The 21,096-nt window shown below is 41.1% G+C and overlaps 1 protein-coding gene across 3 annotated transcripts; it reads right to left on the bottom strand.

Annotated features, from left to right (window-relative positions):
* Nucleotides 1–2,282: 2,282 nt before the first annotated feature.
* CUNH21orf62 (chromosome unknown C21orf62 homolog) lies at nucleotides 2,283–20,198 on the bottom strand. 3 transcript variants are annotated; one of them, XM_048803604.1, is made up of 3 exons: nucleotides 20,042–20,198; nucleotides 3,092–3,645; nucleotides 2,283–2,896 (listed from the first exon to the last, which is right to left on the bottom strand). In XM_048803604.1, coding segments are annotated over exons 2-3 (546 nt in total). In that variant the 5' UTR covers nucleotides 3,636–3,645; nucleotides 20,042–20,198; the 3' UTR covers nucleotides 2,283–2,894. The 3 variants fall into 3 exon arrangements, with proteins under 3 accessions (XP_048659561.1, XP_015333933.1, XP_015333931.1); XM_015478447.2 differs by having other exon boundaries at nucleotides 2,283–3,645; XM_015478445.2 differs by lacking the exon at nucleotides 20,042–20,198 and adding an exon at nucleotides 3,875–4,017 and having other exon boundaries at nucleotides 2,283–3,645.
* Between the last annotated feature and the right edge of the window lie 898 nt (nucleotides 20,199–21,096).

A 21,096-nucleotide genomic window follows, 5' to 3' on the forward strand; every position in this document is an offset into this window, starting at 1 on the left:
TTAGAAATCTGGAAACCTCAGCCTTGACTTATAGCTAAATTAGATCCCACCTTCTATTGGTTTAAATCTCATTAGCTCTCAATGATTTCTCATAAGAACTAAGAAAACATATGTGAAAGGGTTTTGAAACTATTTAAAGCTACCAAATGATAGGTTTTATAGGACGTACATAATTTATAACATCACTTAGTTTTATGCATTAATAAAACTTCATTAAAATCCAATTTGTTACATTTTCCATAACTAATGACAGTAAATATATGTTTATTATTTTTCACTTATGCCTTACTTGTCTTCTTTCTCCTCCTTTTCTCCCCCTTCTTTGTCTTTTCTAATTTAATGTTACTTCTGAAGTACAATGCAGTAATGAGGTTGTTGCATTTTTTAAATTAAAATTCATACTCTGGTCTGCATTCTGGCCTAATTTAAACACTGACATTATAAACTCATGCTAATTAGCCTGAATGGCCAAATCCCCCATCAATTAAGCAAATGTAGAAATTTCAGATTACTTCAGTCACCCTATGTTAAGGTTAAAAGAAAAAAAATGTGATGATTGTCATCTGTAATGAAAGTGGCCCATCTCTGGGACATCATATCAAACTATTTTTTATCATTATGGAATCATGGGTGCAATAATATTTTGACATCATTGTGTTTTGAGTGTAAACATTTGAACACAGTTGTCATAGATTCTTTCTGTTCTACTGTAATGGCAAGTTGTGTCTCTGTGAGGTGAGGGGTTTTTTTCTGTAATGTTGAACCAATTTGATTTGAAAAAATATGTTACTTTCATTCCTTTTGTCAACACACCTAACACCATTTTTTTTGTGTGTGTGTTCATCAGGTCACATAAAGTGTCTTACCTTTCCAGTCTTGAATTTGCAAATGGTCTGAGTACCAAAATTTATTTTTGTTAATTATCAAAGACAAAGAAAAAAGTAAAGTTTACCAGGAACTGCACACAGCACATGTGGCTCAGTGGTGGAGCCTCTGCCGAGTGTGCATGAGGCTTTGGGGCTCAACCCCAGCATGGGATTGACACACACTAATAATATGTTGAGCATCCTTCTCCATGGGAATAAGAAGTGATTATTAGACTCCCAGGCTAGCCCCTAATGAAGTTTAATATTTCGACTGATAATAATCTAAGTTCTGATTTCTGAAGCAAGGAGGAAAGAGGGAAGAGGAAATGAGAGGAAAAGTGGGGGGAGTAGAATAAGCGAGACAAAGCTGGGAGATTCAGAGAATGGAGGACGTGAAAGAGAAGGGCTTGAAGAACACTTTCCCTGGGATTAGGCTGCTCTAAGCAACATCTTGAGATACAATATGCAGTTATTTTATTTTTTGTGCCCTCCAATTTTCACCTCTGCATCCCCCTCTTCAGAACCCTTGCCCTCATTTGGGGTGCCAAGTTCCTGCCCTATCTATGCCTATTCTACCTTATCCCACCCTCCAAAATCATGCTCTTGAAACTCCCATTTCTCAGTGCATCTGTTCTTAGCAAGATATTGGAAAATATTAGCCTCAGAGATCCTAGACATTTTGTGGAGTTCAAAGAAACCCAAACTTCTGATATCTACCATTCTCCACTGAGGGGAATTCCAGACAATGTCACAAAACGAAGCAGAAAAAAAACTTAAAGCAGTACAGAATTCTCCTCTTATCCACAATTCCCCCGCCCGTGGTTTCAGTTACTGGCAGTCAACCATCATTTCAAAATATTAAATGGAAAATTCCAGAAAAAAACAATTCATAAGTTTTAAATTTCAAGTTGTCCTGAGTGATGTGCTAAAATCTCCCACTCCTCCTGTGTGGGGAGCTGCTGTGAATGACCACGCCTCCCAGTCTTGAAGCAGGAGGCTCTGACCAAGCACTGCATTTCGTGGTGACTTGGGCATTGTCCCAGCTCAGAGAGCAAGGCGTGGCTCCAGGTGTAGGCGTCACCTGCCAGGGTTGAGCTACGCTCACCTATTCCTTTGTAATCCTACCCCTTGCCTAATATGAATGGCTTCTTCCCAATAAAATGGTTCAGCACGTGTTCCTCTCTCTCTTTCCGCAGACCCCTAAGGTCAGAGGAGCTGTCACAGGACCCAAAGAAAAAGGTATTTCTCTGTCTCTGTGTGATTATTTCGTGCAGCCCAGTTCACCTGGAGTGACCCTGAGTGTTCAAGTCCAGGGACATGATGCTCCCGCCCTAAGATGCTTCCTTTAAGTATCATTTCACATCATTACAAGAAGAACGGTGAATACAGTGTAATAGATACCTTGAGAGAGAGAAGCACTTTCACATGACTTTTATTACAGTGTATTGTTATCATTGTTCTACTTTTATTATTAGTTATTGTGGTTAATCCATAAGTGTGCATAATTTATAAATTAAACTTTATAATAGGAATGTGTATGTAGGAGAAAAGAGTATAGGTAGGGCTTAGTGCTATCTGCAGTTTCAGGCGTCCACTGGGGGGTCTTGGAATGTGTTCCCCCACAGATAAAGGGTGACTATTGTATTTTAAAAGAAGATGCCTTTCTGTGGGGGTGGGGGATGTCTTACTCTATAATGAGCCCCAATAAGCTGTTTCCGGTGTGCACTGCTTTCTTCTCTTCTGGTCTGACAAGCTCCCAGTTGCCAAGACCTAGGTTCTAACTGGCCCTTGAGACAAGTCTCCAGACTGAATCAAGTTCATTTTTTTTGTTGTTGTTTCTTTTCACTTTCTTTTTCAAAATAGCTGCCAAGGCTGAGCATGGAGCAGAGCAGAGAGAGCTGGTTATTTATGTGTGGCTCTGCCATGAGAAGAGTTTGGGGGTTAAAAGGCACAGCTATGAGTAGGAATAGCTGTCTCATGACCTTATTCCCAGACTCCTTGTTCAAATGATCCATCATTTGTCGAAGTTCCTAGAGGTTGGACACAATGACAAAGTTAGTAAATGACTGTGACCACATAGCTTTTGTTGCTTGACATTGGGAAGATTTTAAAGTAAGAAAAGTCAGGAAAGTTGTTGGCAATGCTAGCAACGTTTTCGATACTATATGATTTTAAGGATGAGTCTCTGTTGAAAAGAGCCATATCTAAGAATGATATATACATACATGTCTGCCAGCCCTTGTGTAATGACACTGGCTTCTCTTTGGAGTTGCTGTCCCCACCACTATGGATGTGTAAACTCTGCTCTGGGGATGGATGCTTGGCTTCTGAGTTGATGCGAAGTCTCTCCAGCCCACAAATAGCCAAGTACTCAGTGGGGAGGGTGTTGGAACTGCACAGGGAAAGCTTCAGGTCCCGGACTAGTGTGAAGTTCAACAGGCGGCCCAGCGCAGTTGTGTCTGTGAACCAGATGGTCAGATGGCCATGGTAGCTGGTTCTCTCTATTGCAAAAGGCAGGACAGTTTTACAGCTGCACATCAGGTTGGCCAAACTGTAATCACAGTCCCGGATGTCTGCAGAGCAGCTGCAGTTCCGGATGGTGTTTTCCTTTGTGAAAATTAGTGTGCTGTTCTTTTGACCTTGTGTGAAGCGGTCAAATGCAAAGACGCCCAGGGCACCGATCAGAAGGAGGCAGCGTCTGGAAGGTGGTGCCATTCTCGTCCAGTGTGGCCCAATGTGTTCCTGTTTTTCCTTCATGGGCCAATTCATTGGAACTCACCTGAAAGAAAATATGTAGCTTTGTTATCACAGCCTCTCATTAGAAATACTCAGCTTAAGAAAAAGGAGCCCCCTAAATTACCAGTTGAAAACTTTTCTCTCTTGTAATTCTAATAAACACAGGCAATAATGGTCTCATCTCAGAACCTCAAGAGAAGCAGCAGCCAGAAAGCTGAACTCTTTCTGAAGTCAGAAGACTCCTAGTGATGTCTGCTGACCATGAGACTAACCTGCCAAGACAGCTACGGCATCCCATCTGTGGCAGGGGAATGCGCACACCCTCCAAACATCCAGTTACTAGTGTTTAGTACTCGTTAACCCCTCAATGTACACAGGCCTTCCTCTCCCTCAGTATCTGACTTCCTGGAATTCAGGAGACAAACAGTTCCTTGGGAGCTACCCACTCACTGCTTGCTAAACAGCATAGCATGTTCAATGTCGTAAGTGAAACATTTGGTTAATGATAAACTTTTACTGCTATCTAGACAAACGTGCCTTACACCCCTGCCCTGAGCATATTACTCTGTTTATAGACCCATTCATCTTTTTTCCTGGCTCTCTACAAATGTATTTATGTATCAGAGTCAATTGTAACTAGGTTAATAGACAATGAAAAAGCTAATTACCCACCAATATTAATCACAGTATCTTTATTTATCTACTCTTATCCCCCCAAAATTTTATAAATTGACTTTTTTCAATTTATTGTGGGGTCCAAAACTAAGCAATATATAAGCACTGCTAAAGAAACTACATAGGTAATATATATTTTATTTTATTTTTGTTTAAAAAAATTTTTTTTAATTGTTGATAGATCTTTATTTTATTTATTTGTTTATATGTGGTGCTGAGGATTGAAACCAGTGCCTCACACATGCCAGGCAAGTGCGCTACCGCTGAGCCACAGCCACAGCCCCAGTAAAGAGTAACACCAATGTCAAGTTAGCGAGGAAATGCCCCACAGTGTCTGGTGTATAAGAGATGAGTGCTTCTCTCTTGTGGTATCACTGGTATAAGAGAAGCATCATGGCAGAAGGCATCTGACTTCAGTTTTGCAAAAATAAACAGATTTCTCCTGAGTTACCTTATGATTGAAGACAAGAGACCAAATAATACAGTTCAGTCCATCTGTATTCACGGCACACCATAGATAGGCTGATACTTGGAATGGGACTGAGGCTGATACTTGGAATGGGACTGTGACTAGGAGGGCCCAGAGATATCAAAAAGAGAAGCACAGGAAGGAACAGGGAACAGTCGATGCACGCATTAAGTGTCTGAAGAACATGATGACAGTGGGAAGGAGGCGAGGCAGACATGAGGGCGTAAGATGAGGCCATGAAGAGGTGAAATGAGGAGGTAGGAAATGCATGGGAGGCAAAGCTAAAAATGCCAGAGCTCAGGTAGAGAGGCACAGGTCTATCACCAGGCAACTGGAGCACAGGGAGGAAAAGAGAAGCTCAGCTGAGTAAACTGGGACAGAAGATGAGATTTGGTTCCCAGCAATTGTAACTTATTCCATCCTCCCATCCATCCTTCCTTCCATCCATCCATCCTTCCTTCCATCCATCCATTCATCCTTCCATCTCTTCCTTCACTCATTCATTTACTCAACTAATGATTATTGAGAGATTACTAGGTGGTATGCACTTTGTAGGGACATGGCCCTAACCTAGGATAGGACTAACCCTAATGGAGCTTATGTTCCGGTGGACTTGATTCTAATTGCAACTGGCTGTGGCATCAGAGCCCAAGCCCAAGCCCAAGCCAGGCCTGCACATGAGGACCCAGAAGCTGCAGCAGTAGAAATGGGGAGAGAACTGTATCAGGAGGTAGGCAGGGCCTAGCATGTGCTGTGTCAGGCCCTGGCCAAGCCCATGGGGCAGAAAAAAACAGATAAACAAGACCCGGATCTTCCCTCAAAGGGTTCCTACTCACAGGAGGAAGACAGACAAGGCTGAACTGAGAAAGGCTCTACTGAACATAGAGATGATTATAAGAATAGCAGAGAGATAGATTAAATTCTACTTGGGGGAACTGTATAAGGTGGTTTATAGCATTTTGTATTTATTTTGAAGTTGACACAAGATTTTCTTAAAGGTTATCTCAACGGGTCCATTTTGTAATAAAAGAAGGAACTTTGAGAAACTTGGAGAACAAGCGCTCTCCCTGAGTAAGAGGTTTAGGGTTTTGAACAGCGTTAGAATGTGTTGGTGACTCCCTCACTTAGTAAGAAACAGAGAATAATTTATTAATTGCAAGATAATTTTAGATGATCAGCTGTCCCAGATTCTGTCAGAGACTTCTGGGACTTGACGTCCCAGTAACCCTGCCTTCCCAGAGCCAGGAATGCTGACAATACCACTAGCCCCTCAGACCCCTGGCTGCAAAGAGGAAGGGAGGGTGAAGCACCCACTCATTAGCCACAACCTGGTGAGGGGGAGTCTGCCTCAGTCTTTCAGGTGCTGCTTCTCTTCAAAGACCCGCAGGGGAGAGGGAGAAGGCAGGAAAGGGAAGGAGGTTGATTTGCCAGGACACGTGGGTCTGGAACAGCTTCCCAAAAGTCGGGGCCCTGAGTAGACCTCAGGTGGTCCCAGCCTACTGGACATCAGGGAGCCCAAAGGCCAGAACAAGGAGGCCAGATGCAGGAAGCCTCAATAAGGGTACCCAGGTTGAGGCAAATACCCCTGGTAACCAGGCACGGGGGTAACCACAAAGATGCCAGTTAGACATTTTTCTCCATCAGTTTGCCATGAATTTCTTTCTTTAGTGTGTTGAACCATAGATTGTGAACACCCTCGTTTCACTGTATATTTATTGATTTGTGGACAGATTCTACTACGGCATAAGCAGAATGGCATGAATAAATTATGTTTCTCCTACCTTGCTATTCCCCTGCCCATGACAGGGGCGTTAAGGGCCTCAGATAATGGCATAGGGGGAAAATCTCAATGATGGGGCACAGAAAGCTGGCTGCCAAGAAAATGATGTGTCTGGCCAAGGTAGGTTAGAGGGTTCCAGCCCAAGAGAACTCTTAACTCCTCCTTCCCATGGGTGCCTGCCAGCCCCATAGTCTGCCAATCCTCTGTCCTATTTTTTTGTTTTTTCAAATTCTTGTCTCCCTGTACTAACTATATAGGTAATTTTCCTATTATTATTTTTCACACTCAAGAAATATTCCCCTCCTTAGATATTACCTCTTCTATTAGTTTAGCATGGCATCTTCTAACCCCAGGTAATACCCCCCACAAAATGTTATTATAGACATCGTCACAACACACTGTCATTATTGTTTGAATGTATCTTTAGGGTAGAACCCCTCAAGAGGGCTCTTATCTGCCTTTATACTCTTTGTTTCAGTGCTTTCTTTGTACAGAGCTTTGCACCTAGCAAGGACCCAACAATTTTTATTAATTGAATGGAAAAACATAGTTTACTAAATGCCAATGGACTAAAAAACTTTTTAAACTGTCAGTTGTATGAATGAAACCAGGGAGCAGTACCACACAAAGGCAAGGTGAGCTGAACAGTCCTGGGTGCAGCCAAGACTCAGAGGTGAGCACGACCACCTTCCTCCTATCAGTTTCAGCCAAAATGGGCACCACTTTGATGAAATACACCCCAAGAATGCAAATACATGTCCCACCACTGTGGCTTAGATGTCGTTTGTCCCCCCAAGTGTTTATGTGTTAGAAGCTTTGTCCCCAGCTTGATGATGTTAAGAGGTGGCAGGACTTTTAAGAGGCGGGGCCTAGAGGGAAGTAATTAGGTCATGAAGGGCACTGCCCTCAAAAGGAATTGATGTAGTTTTCCAGGGACTCTGGTTAGTTCTTCCAGGAGGATTATTATATACGTGAGCCTGACCTCTCTCTGAGCTCTGGTTTTCTATTTCAACCTGTGATCTCTCTTTCCCACATGCTCATGGTCTTCACCAGAGCTGATGTTATGGCTGTTTGGATCTTCAGCCTCCCAAACTACGAACTAAATAAACTGCTTTTCTTTGTAAAGTTCCAAGCCTCATATATTTTGTGATAGTAACAGAAAACGGACAAATACACTCATTTTGTGGCATAGTCCCAGGATTCTAAATTGTCTTCCTTACTGGAAGACCCCTCATTTTCACCTTCTCAGAATCTTCAAGGATACTTGCAGGGGAACACTGTGGGGACTGCATTTGTGAGAGAATTCCTTGTTTGCTACCAAAGTCCTGGCTCAAAGTGTGTTCCTTAGGGTGTCCAGGCCCTGGCTTTCTTCCATCCTTATTCCCAGTGCCATGGCTCAGTTTTATATTTGACTGTCTGCTTTTTGCTGTAGCACTTCATTAATTTCTTCTGGTCCTCATATCTCCCCAGTTTCTTCACTTAGGTCTTTTCTCTGATTGCCTTTTCTCCTTTAAAAGAAAAATCACTCTGGTCTCAACTTGAACTCACTTCTGAATTAAAATTTTAATTCACATTTGATTTTTAATTGCTATAAGGATTTGAAGAATGTCACTAGATTTTTCCACAAAAAGTCTATAGAATTGAAAATATCATTATTTATGACATTTCAAGTCTGTTTAGGGCAAATGGTCCAAATGCCATCCTCCCACCAACACAGTATCTCCTTACTAGTAATAATCTTCTTATAAACAGTTTCAGACATTCCTTTTGGAGCCAAATATAAACATGATCTAAATGTTGGGTGTAATCCTAGATTGAGAAGGAATCTGTGTGGAATTTGTTTTGAAGTAACTAATGTCTGTATCTGCTTAATACAGAAGTCTCTGCCTTCCTGCAGCTAGTTGCTGGTATGAATTGCTATTGAGGTTTCTTCAGCTGCAATACAAAAACAACATTTAAGCTGATTCTGAATATTAACTGTGGTTTTTAAATAGTTCAGTAATTTAAAGGCTTAAACATGTAATGACTATATATAGTTTTCAGCAACTTTCTTGAAAAACTCAGATGCATTACACTGTCTGAGTTTTTGTCATGGTTCCATAAAGCCAGTAATTGTGTCTTATAATCTGGGGCTATTAGAGACTTCTGAAGCCCACCAATTCTCATTCTCTTCTCCTACTTTGGCACACCACTGGACTTTACTTCTAAATTTCTTGTAGTGAAATGGTGATATAGAACTGAATTCTGACCAGTAAGCATATGGTGGAAGATTCTGTGGAGGACCTGAGGGTCCTAAGAAATGGTAGAACTATAGCTAGAAACTTGAGTCTCTGAAAGATTCTATGGAGCAGAGCACACCGCTCTCCCCCAAGGACTCCAGACTGATGTCAGAGGAAGATACGCCTTCTTATCCTAAGTACAGATGTTTGGAAGTTTATCACAGCATTTCGTTTACCCTTAAGTGCTAATGTTAGTTTGCAACTTTAGCTTTTTACATCCTCTTCTCTTGAAAGAAAAATGACATTCTCTAAACCAGCATGTAGAGAACATTTACTTAATTCCAGGCAATAACGTTGTAACTCATGGGAAATCAAAAAGGAAGATGTCGTGCCCCCCCCATCCCGCCCCGCCCCCCAAGGGATTTGAAATTTGCCCAAGGGATGTAGAATGTGCTCTGGGAACAAACAACTGGGCAACTACTCAGGAGACAGTGTCTTCAGTAGTGTTTGTTCAAGATGCAAATGAAGTGTTGGGCTGGAAATAACAGGAAAGACTCCCAAAGCAGGTGCAGTTTGGGCCCAGCAGGGAGGGGGCTGAGTTAGGACAGGTGAGGCAGCACAGATACAGGAATCACTTGAGCAAAACCTCAGGATGACTTAAGCACTTGCTGTGTTCAGGGCACCTATCAGATGTCTGGGGCCCCTTAGGCTGAGCACAGGGCTGGACCTTGCTGGCCAAGCTGAGGTGATTAGACCTTATGCCAGCAGCAACTTTATGCCTCCCCCATAGATATAATTTTTAAACTTACAAAGGCCACACATGTATTAGCATACTTATATATTATCCATATTACAAACAATCCACGATTGGTAGAATTTTTTTTTTTAATAAGATAAAAAGTAAAAATACTGGCAGGGCTGTGTCCCTCCTTCAGAGGCCCTTGCAGAAGCAAAAATGAAGCAGTGAAGGTTTGCAGCAGAGGAGACCTCATCAGATCTATGCTTGAGGAAGGTAACTGGGGTTGTCTGCGAGAGACTGAATTGGGGGAAGAAAACAGATAGGACAAAGAGTTCCAAGTGAGGAAACACTTTTCTTTTGCATTTTCTCTGAAGGTCTATATCTATTTGCAAATTCCCAACACTAAGTTCTCTGGATAAAACTATTTCAGTATCAGGAATCATTGAGTGGCTGGAGAGACCAAGAAAGTATGTTTAAGGAGGGAGAGGGTGAGCACGAGGCTCTTTCCTCCAGTGAGTGTGCCTGAATCCCTCGGGGGAACTAGTGGTGTAGAAAGCAGGAAAGTCCAGTTGCGCCACACTGGGAGCCATTTGTCTCCTTTTGAGCATCCCAATGCAGCTTGCCTGGGAATTCATTCTTAGATAAGTACGCTCTGCTCTCTGATAGCCATCTGAAAGGCACAGCTCACCCTCAGAGACAGGAGGCCCTGAGTGTGTAAGGGTAAAAGAAATTGAAGTTAAAGTGTAAAAGTTAAAGTGTAAAAGACTGGGCATTGTAAAGTTTCTAAGCTGCAAGGCCTGAGTTAAAATGTAAAGGACTAGGTATTGTTAAGTTCCTATGCTACATGCAAAACCTGAAATTCCTGTAACTGTTAAGACAATACTCGAACTGCCCAGTAGATATTCCCCCTGATTGCCTGGTTGTTTAATAACTTAAGGGCTCTGTGTGGTCTTGTCACGTAGGCATTCAAGGCCCAAACCAATCAGTTTGAATGTAACCCCCTCCTTAGGAATGACCTATCACTCCAGCCTGACCTGTTCCCGCCAATGAATGAACTAATCATGTTTAGGAATTGTTGTTTGACTTTCCCGTGGTGTATGGTGATTTGTTAAAGGAGACTGTGATGTATGTAAAGTCCCGCCCTCCCCAAAAAGTGTACTTAAGCATTGCACAACCCCTGCTCTGGGCTCTGGGCTGTTCTCCCTTCTTGAGTGAGCACGGAGCCCCAGCATGCTGGAATCTCAATAAATCCCCTTCTGCCAATTGCATGAGTGGTCACTTGGTGGTCTCTTTCTCCGATGCTTCGCCGGACCCTTACAAGTGGTTTGATTAGACGGGCAGCAAGCCCAGCTGCTGATGAGGACTAGCTATGGGCAGGCTATGAAGCAAGTAAATTATATCTCCATTCCCAGGGTCTTCTTGCAGAGCCTTCCTCTCGGTTCCTTGATCATCCTCTACATCCATTCCTTCCAGGTGCCCAGCACTGAAACCCTACCCTGAGAAAGGGTCTAGTGTCAGTTGCTTAAGCCTTAGAGGAATTTAAACCAACTTATCCTTGCCAAAGTTCTTTACACATTTAGCCTTATCCCTCCCTACCTTGGCCCTCATTAGAGGGATAGCAGGACTCAGATGGTATACTTGGGGGGCGGGGGGTGGAGACTCCTCCCTAAGTCCTAGAAGTTAGTGGTCACCTGTCTCAGGCCTGTCAATCTGTCTATGGCTATGCAATCTCTCTTCCCAACCAGGCCAAAGAGAAGGTCGGCTCTTCTGGGTTTCATGGAAGAGATGGTCACAGAGGCACTACGTGAGGGTTTTAGGGTTTCAGGACCTTGAAACCCTATTGAGAAAGGAGAATTCTAGCATTTTTCTTATTTTGGCTTTGTTCCACAAAAGCACTGCAGGAGGCAGGTTGGAGATAAACACTATGTAAGATGATATTTAAAAGCGGGGAGCTATATCCTTGTTGTTTGATATTTTAAAGCTTATGACGTTGAAAGTTAAGTTAATTTGGGTCTCTCCCCAATGTTTTCTTAATGTAATAAGTGTTTGCTAAGAGCCAAGTATATGATGCATGGCATTTTTGGTCGAAAGGTGACGCCAGCTAGCCATTGAGATGATATGATTATGTTAAGATTTGCATTCATATGGATATTGGACTCCTGCTGTTCACCTAGGCCGGCTACTGGACTCCTGGAGAGTTCCCATTGGTTGGGGAAGTACAGTAGGAGGGAGTTCCGGGGGAGGAGTGCTCTCTGCGGTTCGGAGAGGAGGCCGTGTGGGTGGAAAAAATCTTCCCGGGCGGTACCGGACATTGGTGGCAGTTTCAAAAAATAAACTTTGTTCCTGCTTGAGTGGCTCATGATTTTGTGCCCAGCCAGACTGCGGCAAGTGTTGTCTTTTCTTTCTTCTTCACATTCCACAACAGCACACTCCTATACAAGCCACCGAATTTTCACATGCCTTTGCAAGTGCCTGATGCTGAATCTGCCACTCTGTTGACAAGAGCAATTATTTCCCTTTTATTGTGGTTTACAAAGTTCATTGTGAGAAGCAAGATCTGACCTTCTGGTGATTTTTATGTGATTGGCATCTTGTTTGATTTATATAGTAGAACCTAAATTATTTTCTATCATCTGATATATTTGCTTACATAGAAAAAGCAAATTAAAAATTCATGTCTCCATACGTTGAAATTGAAGCAAAATTAAATTTCAAGCATGCAATTAGGTCTTAAGAGGACATAATTTAAAAGATCTTTGTGATTGTTCATGTCTAATGGTGATATGTGGTCACGCCAGTCTAAGAGCTTTTCTGATACTTATTTCTCTCAGTGTGGCATGTGATTACAAGAGCAAAGCTAGATGCATGGGATAATATATAAGTATATATATATATATATATATATATATATATATATATATATATATACACATATATATTTATACACACAGTATATAAGTGTTATAAGTACTATTACTGCTACTCATAAGCATGCTACAATGTCCATATTATTATAGCATTATTTGCAATATTTTGCCATGTCAAAATTATAATGTTAACAGTGCTGTGTTGGTATGCTCCATCAAGGTATCTTCAGAGGCCACCTCAAAGAAATCCAAATAACTAATTCATTTACTGCATCACTATACAAAAAAAAAAAAAATGACTAGAGAACAGTTTCAGCATAAAACAAAAAGGTCTCTTTCCCTGGTTTTTACCATAACAAATTAAATCAGATTTACAACTACCCTCTGTAAATTGTGGGGAAAGAGAAGTTCTGAAATTATTAGTGAGCTATCCTGGGAATTAATTGATATAAATTAATTGTCCAGATCCCATTTCTACTAATTTGAATTTGTATAAAATGTTTAAAGGGATAGTGAGAGTATGGGATATAATCAAAATGTCACTTCTGCTCTCCTATTTCTAATAAAGTAATAGATTGATAATGGCCCCTCAAGATGTTCATGTCCCAATCCTTGGAAGTAGTGAATATGTGACATTATCTGGTAAGATGGATTCTGCAGATGTCATTCAGTTAAGGATCTAGAGATGGGGAGATGATCTTGGATTGATGAGCTAGGTCCTGTGTAATCACAGGGGCCTGAGGACACAGGAGACAGAGAAGAAAAAGATAACAGCAGAGATTGCAGTGATGTGGCCCCAAGCCCAGGAGAACTGCAGCCTCTAGAAACAGAAAGAGGCAAGGAATAGTTGTCCCTTGGTGGCTCCAGAAGGAGCCAGTCCTACTGTTACCTTGACTTTAGCCCAGTCAGTCTGACCTCCAGACATGTAGAAGAATAAAATTCATGTTGTTTTAAGTCACAAAGTTTGTAGGAATTTGTTACAGCAGCAATAGGAAATGAACATGGAGATTATGAAGAAACTAAGTCATCACATCAAACCACCTCTTTGGACCAAAACAAATCATCCTTTTTTATTTCAGGCCACGCCATGTTTGCGATTGTGTCATGTGGCTTATTACCCTCACCAGACTGGATCATGAGTTTGTGGGATACATCCTGAGCTCCTTTAAGGTTCTTCTGAATGTCCAAACTTGACATTGCCACAGAGTAGTCACTTCTCCTGCCCACAGCCAAGCCTAATCTTCTGCATCTGGATCCCTCCTGTGAGTTCAGAATGACCATCTCCAGATGGCTGTTTGCATGAGTAAAAACAGTTGAGGAAGGAAGAAGAAAGAGTGCTGGGGATGCCTGAGAGCTTGAGGCAGGGATGAGCAGAAGAGAGGCATGATGCTCCTGGGAGCTCTGAGAAATAACTGGTGGGGACTAAACTGTGCAGGTAGAATGATGGGGGAGCTGTATCAGGTAGGGAGGAGCACAAGCCAACCAAACACAAGCAATTAGTGTCAATTTAACCTTCTGGTGAAGCCAGAACCCCTCAGGTATCGACTGAATCACAACTTTGGCAGTAGATTGACTAAATCATAAAAAAAGACTGAAGTTCTCAGGAACTTCTAGACTGAGTCAAGGAAGAAGAGACTGAAAAGCAGAACATTGAATTCAACTACATATTGATTTAACCCAGTAATTTGCTTTTTGGATGTTGGACCCCCTGGCTGCTGGTGTGTTATGGAAGGCAGGTTTCTGATGCAATAAGACCCGGTTTTCTTATGGACAGTATTTCTTGAGTCCTTAGCATATTACCTGACACCTAGAGGCTCTTCTTGAATATGTAGATCATCCAAATAAATCCTACCATAGCAAAGTCAAAGATGCATGTTTTTGAACCTTTATTACTTCTTTTGCCTCTAAGATTTGTGTGGTGTATCATGTCATCAAATCAGCAAGCAGGCCAGGAATGGTAGCTGCAGTCTCAGGTACAGAGGAGGCTGAGGCAGGAGAATTGCTTTGGCCCTGGAGTTTGAGGTCAGCCTGGGCAACATAGTAAGGTCCCGGCTCAAAACAAAAAATCAGCAAGCAAAATTCGTCTTATTTTTCAACAAAAATTTTATCACCATGATTAAACATGAATGGCATCTGGCAACCTCCTCTGATCTTACCAATTAGCCTAGTCTAGATTTGAGGTTGCCTTGGAAGTTAATTGAGAATCTGATGGGGACACAGGATGGAATACTTGCCTCAAGTGGGGACAGTAGCTCAAAGTCAGGGCCCCTGGTCACTGTGCTGTCTGATGTTACACATCGTCTCTAGGCCTCAGGGAAACATAAGCAAGTCATCCCTCAATATCCACAGGGGATTGCTTACAGAATGCCCTTTACCCCCACAGCCTGTGGATAAAAAAATTTGCGGATGTTCAAGCCCCTTGTATAAAATGGTGTAGTATTTGCATATTAACTATGCATATCCCCCTGTATACTTTAAACCATCTCTAGGTTACATATAATACTTACTAAAACATAAATGCTATATCAATAGCTTTTATACTTTATTGCTTAGGGAATAATGACAAGAAAAAAAGAACCTATACATGTTCAGTACAGATGCACTGTTTCTTCTGAATATATATATATATATATTTTTTTTTTTTTTTTGAGAGAGAGCTTTTTTTTTAATATTTATTTTTTAGTTTTCGGTGGACACAACATCTTTCTTTGTATGTGTTGCTGAGGATCGAACCCGGGCCTCATGCATGCCAGGCGTGCACGCTACTGCTTGAGCCACATCCCCAACCCCTCTTCTGAATATTTTTGATCAGAGATTGGCCGAGTCTGTAAATTCAGGAGTCATAAATACAGCGTGCTGGCCGAATGGGGTTCAGACATTTGTGAGCATGACATAGCCCTTACCTTCACTGCTCTCGCTTAGGGGATTATAACAGCCCCTGCTGCAAAAGTGCCCCACAACCTACCATTTAAGAGTCTAGTCTTACATCGCTAACTCAGGGAGAGCTTTGCTCAAATCACTGGGCCAACATTTCGTGTGAGGTTGCCAAGGAAATGATTTCCCTAATCCCTTTGCTAGGAGATGAGAAACAAGGCAAGGCTGGCAAGCCTTTAACATTTTAATTACCTGCTCTACAACAATAAAGGGGGATTCAGACCTTCCCCTTTCAGTTGTACATATTACATTCCTATAAGGTACCTTGAACTTATTACTGCAAGAAGTCACTCCTGAGCTGTTTCCTTTCATCTGTGTTCACATTAAACCTATCACCATTAGATTTTAGATAAGTAAAAATGAAGTTTTCCTTTGGTGGTTTAAGATATAAATATTGGAATCAAAGAACGTTTAAATCTCATTGCTTTCTTGAAAGATCTCAAAGAGTTTAAAAAGCCTCCTAGGGATGATGATTATAAACTGTGTGGGATTGTGGATGGGAGCCTGGGACACAAAAGAGCATTAGATGAGATCCGAGGAAATCTGAATAGTGTCTGGACTTCAGCTTATAATATAGTGCATCAACAGCTCTTTGTGAACTGTGACAAAGTACTATTTTCACCATTCTTCTGTAAATTTAAAACTAGTCTAAAATACGGAGCTTATTAAAAAGATCCTGATGTCGTTGATGACTCTTTGGAGGTTAATTCAGTGACAACAGCAGAGCTCCAGTAGGTAATTAGGGCATCACAATTTGGGTTAAGCTGAGTGGCCATCAAATGGTGCAGGTGCAACTCCAAAGGAATTCTTCAAATCTCTGGCCACAGAGAAGATTCTGGTTTCCCTAATGACACTGGAGGCCAGGCCTCTCAAGAAATGCAAATGGGAAGTAATCCTTTTACTGGAAACACATCAAACTGAGAAAGGGGAGGCATTGTGGGAAGGAGTTGTGTGTTTGTGTGTGTGTGTGTGTGTGTGTGTGGCATTATGTTTTCTCCAACCCAGAGTTGATTTCTCCCTCTTGCTGCTTACACTGCCCGCTAGGTCTGGAGACGATATCTGTTTCTTCTCCAAGAAACCACCTCCATTTCCTCAACTGTCTTTAAATTTCATCTCTTTCATGAAACTTTGGGAGGCTAAGGACATAACTGACAGTTCTTACTTGGCCCAGACCTCTTTTTCTTAGTGCTATGCCAGTTTCCCATTAATAGATTGCAAACAAGCTTTTATAAGCAAATCTGTGGTCATATAGAGGTCAGAACCGGTTTGTGTTAGACTTTTTTTTTTTTTTTAAATGCCAGCAATCAAATCTGAGGCCTTTCCTGTGCTAGGCAAATGCTCTACCATTGAGCTCTGTTTTAATTTTTGAGCCACTTCAATAGGCTTTTGTTGCCATCACTCAGAAACATTCTTATCAAGTTTTCAGGGATTTCCACCCCTCAACACATCAAATTCAAAAGCCAATTTCCTGGCCTCATATCTTCTGACTTCTCACCAGCATTTGACCTGGTTGCCTTTTTCCTTCTTGAGTGGAGAACTTTCTCTTCTTCCAGGACACCCCATTTCTCCTTTTTTTTTTGATACTCCCATGGACACTCCTTCTGTCTCCTTGGGAGGCATCTCATCTTCCCACCCTGCCTGACTCTCTTCTCCATGGGCATTACCTCCTGGTGACTGCAGAACACCTCACGGCTTTCAATGCCACCAGTGCACTGACAACTCGCCAAGATGTATGTCCCACTCCTAATCTCCTCCCCAAGTTTCAGGCTCATATGTCTAGTATTTTCCTTGACAGTTCTTCCTGGATTTCTAATAGACATCTGTCAAACACACAACTCTTAATTCCTAAGAAAATTCAGATAGAAGAGAAATGCTATTGTATCAAAATGTTACTGTTCCTCAGCCCTGTGTCCTTAAGGCTAAGCTAGCTAAGTATAGAAATAGTCATAGAGCCTGTAATCCCAGCAACTCCGGAGGGAGGCTGAGACAGGAGGATTGTGAGTTCAAGGCCAGTCTTGGCAAAGGCAAGGTGCTGAGCAACTCAGTGAGACCCTGTCTCTAAATAAAACACAAAATAGGACTGGGGATGTGGCTCAGTGGTTGAGTGCCCCTGAGTTCAACCCCCAGTAGGACTGAACCCATTGGAAAAAAAAAAAAGTCATTGATGAGAGTCAATGTGCTTAAAAATAAAAAAGGTGAGAGATGTTGAAAACTGGCTGAAATCAGGAACTATATATATTTTTATCTATTAATAATAACCCATAATGAATTCTTCTTTTGTGCCAGGTATTTTTCTAAGTACTTCCCATGTTTTATATAATTTAATCTTTGCAATTATTCTAAAGGTTGACAATATGGTCCCATTTTCATAGTAGGAATTGGAGACTCAGAGAGCGGTTAAATAACTTGTGCCAAGTCCCAGTGCTAGTTAGTAATGGCCAAGATTTGAATTCAGACAGCCAAATACACTCTAAGGATCCACAGCAGAAATTACAGTGCTGTTTCCCACTCAGGGATCACGGGCAGGCTGAAATGATGTCCTGTGCCTTCCATCCCATTACTAGACTCTGTGGCCTTCAACTAAAAATGTCTATAGAGATCTCACACTAAATAGGTAGGCAACAAAAGGAATTGAATGGGTTCTATAACACATAAGCTTTTCAGAAACACTCTTGGAAAAAGAATCATTTATAAATTAAGTGTTTACAAAGTTCATAAAAAGTCAAGTTTCAAATGTTTTCTGTCATATGCTGAAGGTTGAGCAAAACAAGGGGAAAAAGGAGGAGACCCCATGAAAATAGCAGGCATGAAGAGGCATAGAGAAGATGGAGGTAAGGAGGGGGGAACGGAAAAGGGAGGAGCTGTGGAATGAAATTGACCAAATTGTGCTATGTACACATATGAGTCTGCCACATTGAATTCCACCCTTGTGCATACCTATAGAGCACCAATTAAAAACAATAAATTAATAGAAGAAAGACAAGTAGAATAGAGGAAGAGGAACAGAGGGAGGGAAGAAAGGAGGAAAAGGGACTGAAATGAAGCAAATTATATCCCATGCATTTCGAATTATGTCACCATGAAGCCCAGTAATATGTGTAACTCTAATGCACTAATAAAAGCATTAAAAAAAGAAAACTGAAAAAAAAAATGAAGTTGAAGTTCATCTTAAGAACAGAGGACACTGTGAACTGAGCTCGGCATCTGCTAACATAGGCATGGAATGGGGGACAAAGCATACCCAAGGGAGTGAGCCACTGGGAGGTCCTGAAGTTCAGCAACTGTATCTTTCTACTCAACACAAGCCCTGGGGAGAACGGCTTCGCCAATGAATGCCAACCCGTCAAGTCTTCCCCTGGAGTGACTTGGTACATGCTCAGTTGACTGTACCACTGAGGTTCAAACCCACAGCTTTTCCATCTGCCCCTGGCCGCATGCCCATAGAACAGCATGGCCTAACTCTCCACACTGGGGCTCACCAATTTACTGCCTCCTATATACAGGGACAGGAGCCACTGGGCACTGGATTTTAAAAGCTGATTGAATACCAGCTTTAAGCAATAAAAATTGGTCTGGAAAAATAAGTTGGGAAATCCAAGTCAGCTGTTGAAAAGTACTTACTTCCATAAATGCTTTATCAAAACTATTAGTTTCAGAAAATGCCCAGTTTTTGTCAGAAAAAAAAATTGAATGAAAAATAATTTTTTAGTTCCAAACATTGTATCATTCAGTCTAAACATAAAAAGTAAAAACTTCTCAAGGATTGTTCTCTTCATTAAAAAATCTTTCAAACAAAATTTCAAACAAACGAGGTCTGGTTTTTTTGGTGTTTTTCAAGGACAAGTTTTTCTAAATATTATACACAAAGCTTTTGAAACATTTTCTTTCCCCAAAATATACCAGAGTACTTTTGTTAAAAAACTGTCCCAAACATGTTTATTAAACAATAAAATCTATGCAGGACTGTGTATGGACTTCTGGATTTAAACTAAAGCACCTCCCATCTTGCCTTTATCATTCATTATTTAACATTTTTTTTCACTTTTAAATAAAAGAAACAATTTTTTTTAAAAAGTTAACTATCCAATTCAAAAGCTAATGCTCATCTAAGCTTACTGTATCTATCTTTCTGTTTTTTTCTAATGAGTTAACTCTGTAAAAACCTAATGTATAAACAGGCAGTAAATACATTACTATTAAAAGACAAACAGCAAAAAAAAAATACTATATAAGCTGATGCTTTGAGAGTTCCTAGTTTTCTTTGTTTGCAATCACAATAAAAAAAGAAAAAAGAAATTTATTTTTATCTTTGATTTAATTGCCATTTCACATCAAAGAGTAACACAAGAGTATGGGCAGATGTTTTAAAATAGAAACAAAAAGCTCAGATTCCACAGAGATAAAAATCATTATATTTGTTATGCGTTTATCTATTCAGGGACTAGATGAAAAGACCACTTCATTCTTTGCTCAATACACTGGAAACGTTTCCTTTTAAAGGCAGATCTCAGTAAAAAGCAATTCATATTCTTGGGAGCCTAAGAAAGTGTTTCATGGTGACCACGGCCCATCCGCCCATCCGTGCACTCTGTGTTCAGAGAACACAGAAGCCACAAAGAGGTGACCTTGTCAGTGGCTCTTCAAACTGTCTCACAACTTTTCTGCCATGCAGCAGAAATTGTGAAGCTATTTAAAACTGTGTGTCTGTTAAAGTAGATATGTTTTTTTAGAAAAGAAGAGCAGAGAAACAACTTACATCTCGGAGTTCCTGACGGGGCCTTGTCTCCCTGCTCCACAGACCTCTGCCTGGCCACTGATCCTTCACCCTGGCTTGACAGCTGGTGGAATCTGCGAGCCAGGCTGGAATGTGTGGTCTCGCACTTGCTGTTCTGTTCCGTTTTTAGAGGGCCAGCGGCCTGGTCATTTCCATGGCAACCAGGAGGAAGCGGCTGGCCTACCAGTTTCATTAACCACACAGCAGGAGGGAACCTGCCTCAGAGACTGCTGGCCACTCTTTGGGGGGCTCTAAACTGGGAAGTTTTCAGAAGAACCTGAGGGGACTGCTGCTATATGTTGACCCCAAAGGATTGACACAAATGGAAGAAATTCTATTTTAGCAGGAAATTGAATGAATTAAAAGTAGACTATGGAGACTCCTTGATACTTTTACTTCCATGATTTTTCCACTCTTTTTGGCCTGATGAATTGTTTCTTAGGCTAAGTGCCTGCCCTGGTGTAAAAACCATCCTATTGTGGTTGTTCCGAGGGGAAAAAAATGGACTCATTTCAACTTCAAGGATATCGTTCTGTTCTCTCTCTCTCTTTTTATTTTTTATTTTTTTAGTTCATTTTCTTAAATGTTAGAAACCACAAAACAAATAAATAGATTACAAAAAAACTCTGTATACATTCTACATTAACTTATGGCTTAGTTCTTTTGGACTAATGGATTTTGTTTGTCTTTAAATAGTAATGTGTTTACTGCCTGATCATACACTAGGTTTTTACAGAGTTAACTCATTAGAAAAAAACAGAAAGAAAGAAACAGTGAGCTTAGATGAGCATTAGCATTTGGACTGGACAGTTAGCTTTTTAAAAAAATTGCTTCTTTTATTTAAAAGTGGAAAAGAACACATGATAAATGATACTGATGAACATAATGAACGATAAAGGCAATATGGGAGGGGGGATGCTTTAGTTCAAATCCAGAAGTCCATTTGTAGCCACTGCTACAACCAAATAACAAAACTGGGTGGCTTGTAAACAATACATTTATTTTTCAGCACTCTGGAAGACTGAGAAATTCAGGAT

This window comes from Marmota marmota, unplaced genomic scaffold (assembly GCF_001458135.2).
Source record: "Marmota marmota marmota unplaced genomic scaffold, marMar, whole genome shotgun sequence".
Classification (NCBI taxonomy): Eukaryota; Metazoa; Chordata; class Mammalia; order Rodentia; family Sciuridae; genus Marmota; species Marmota marmota.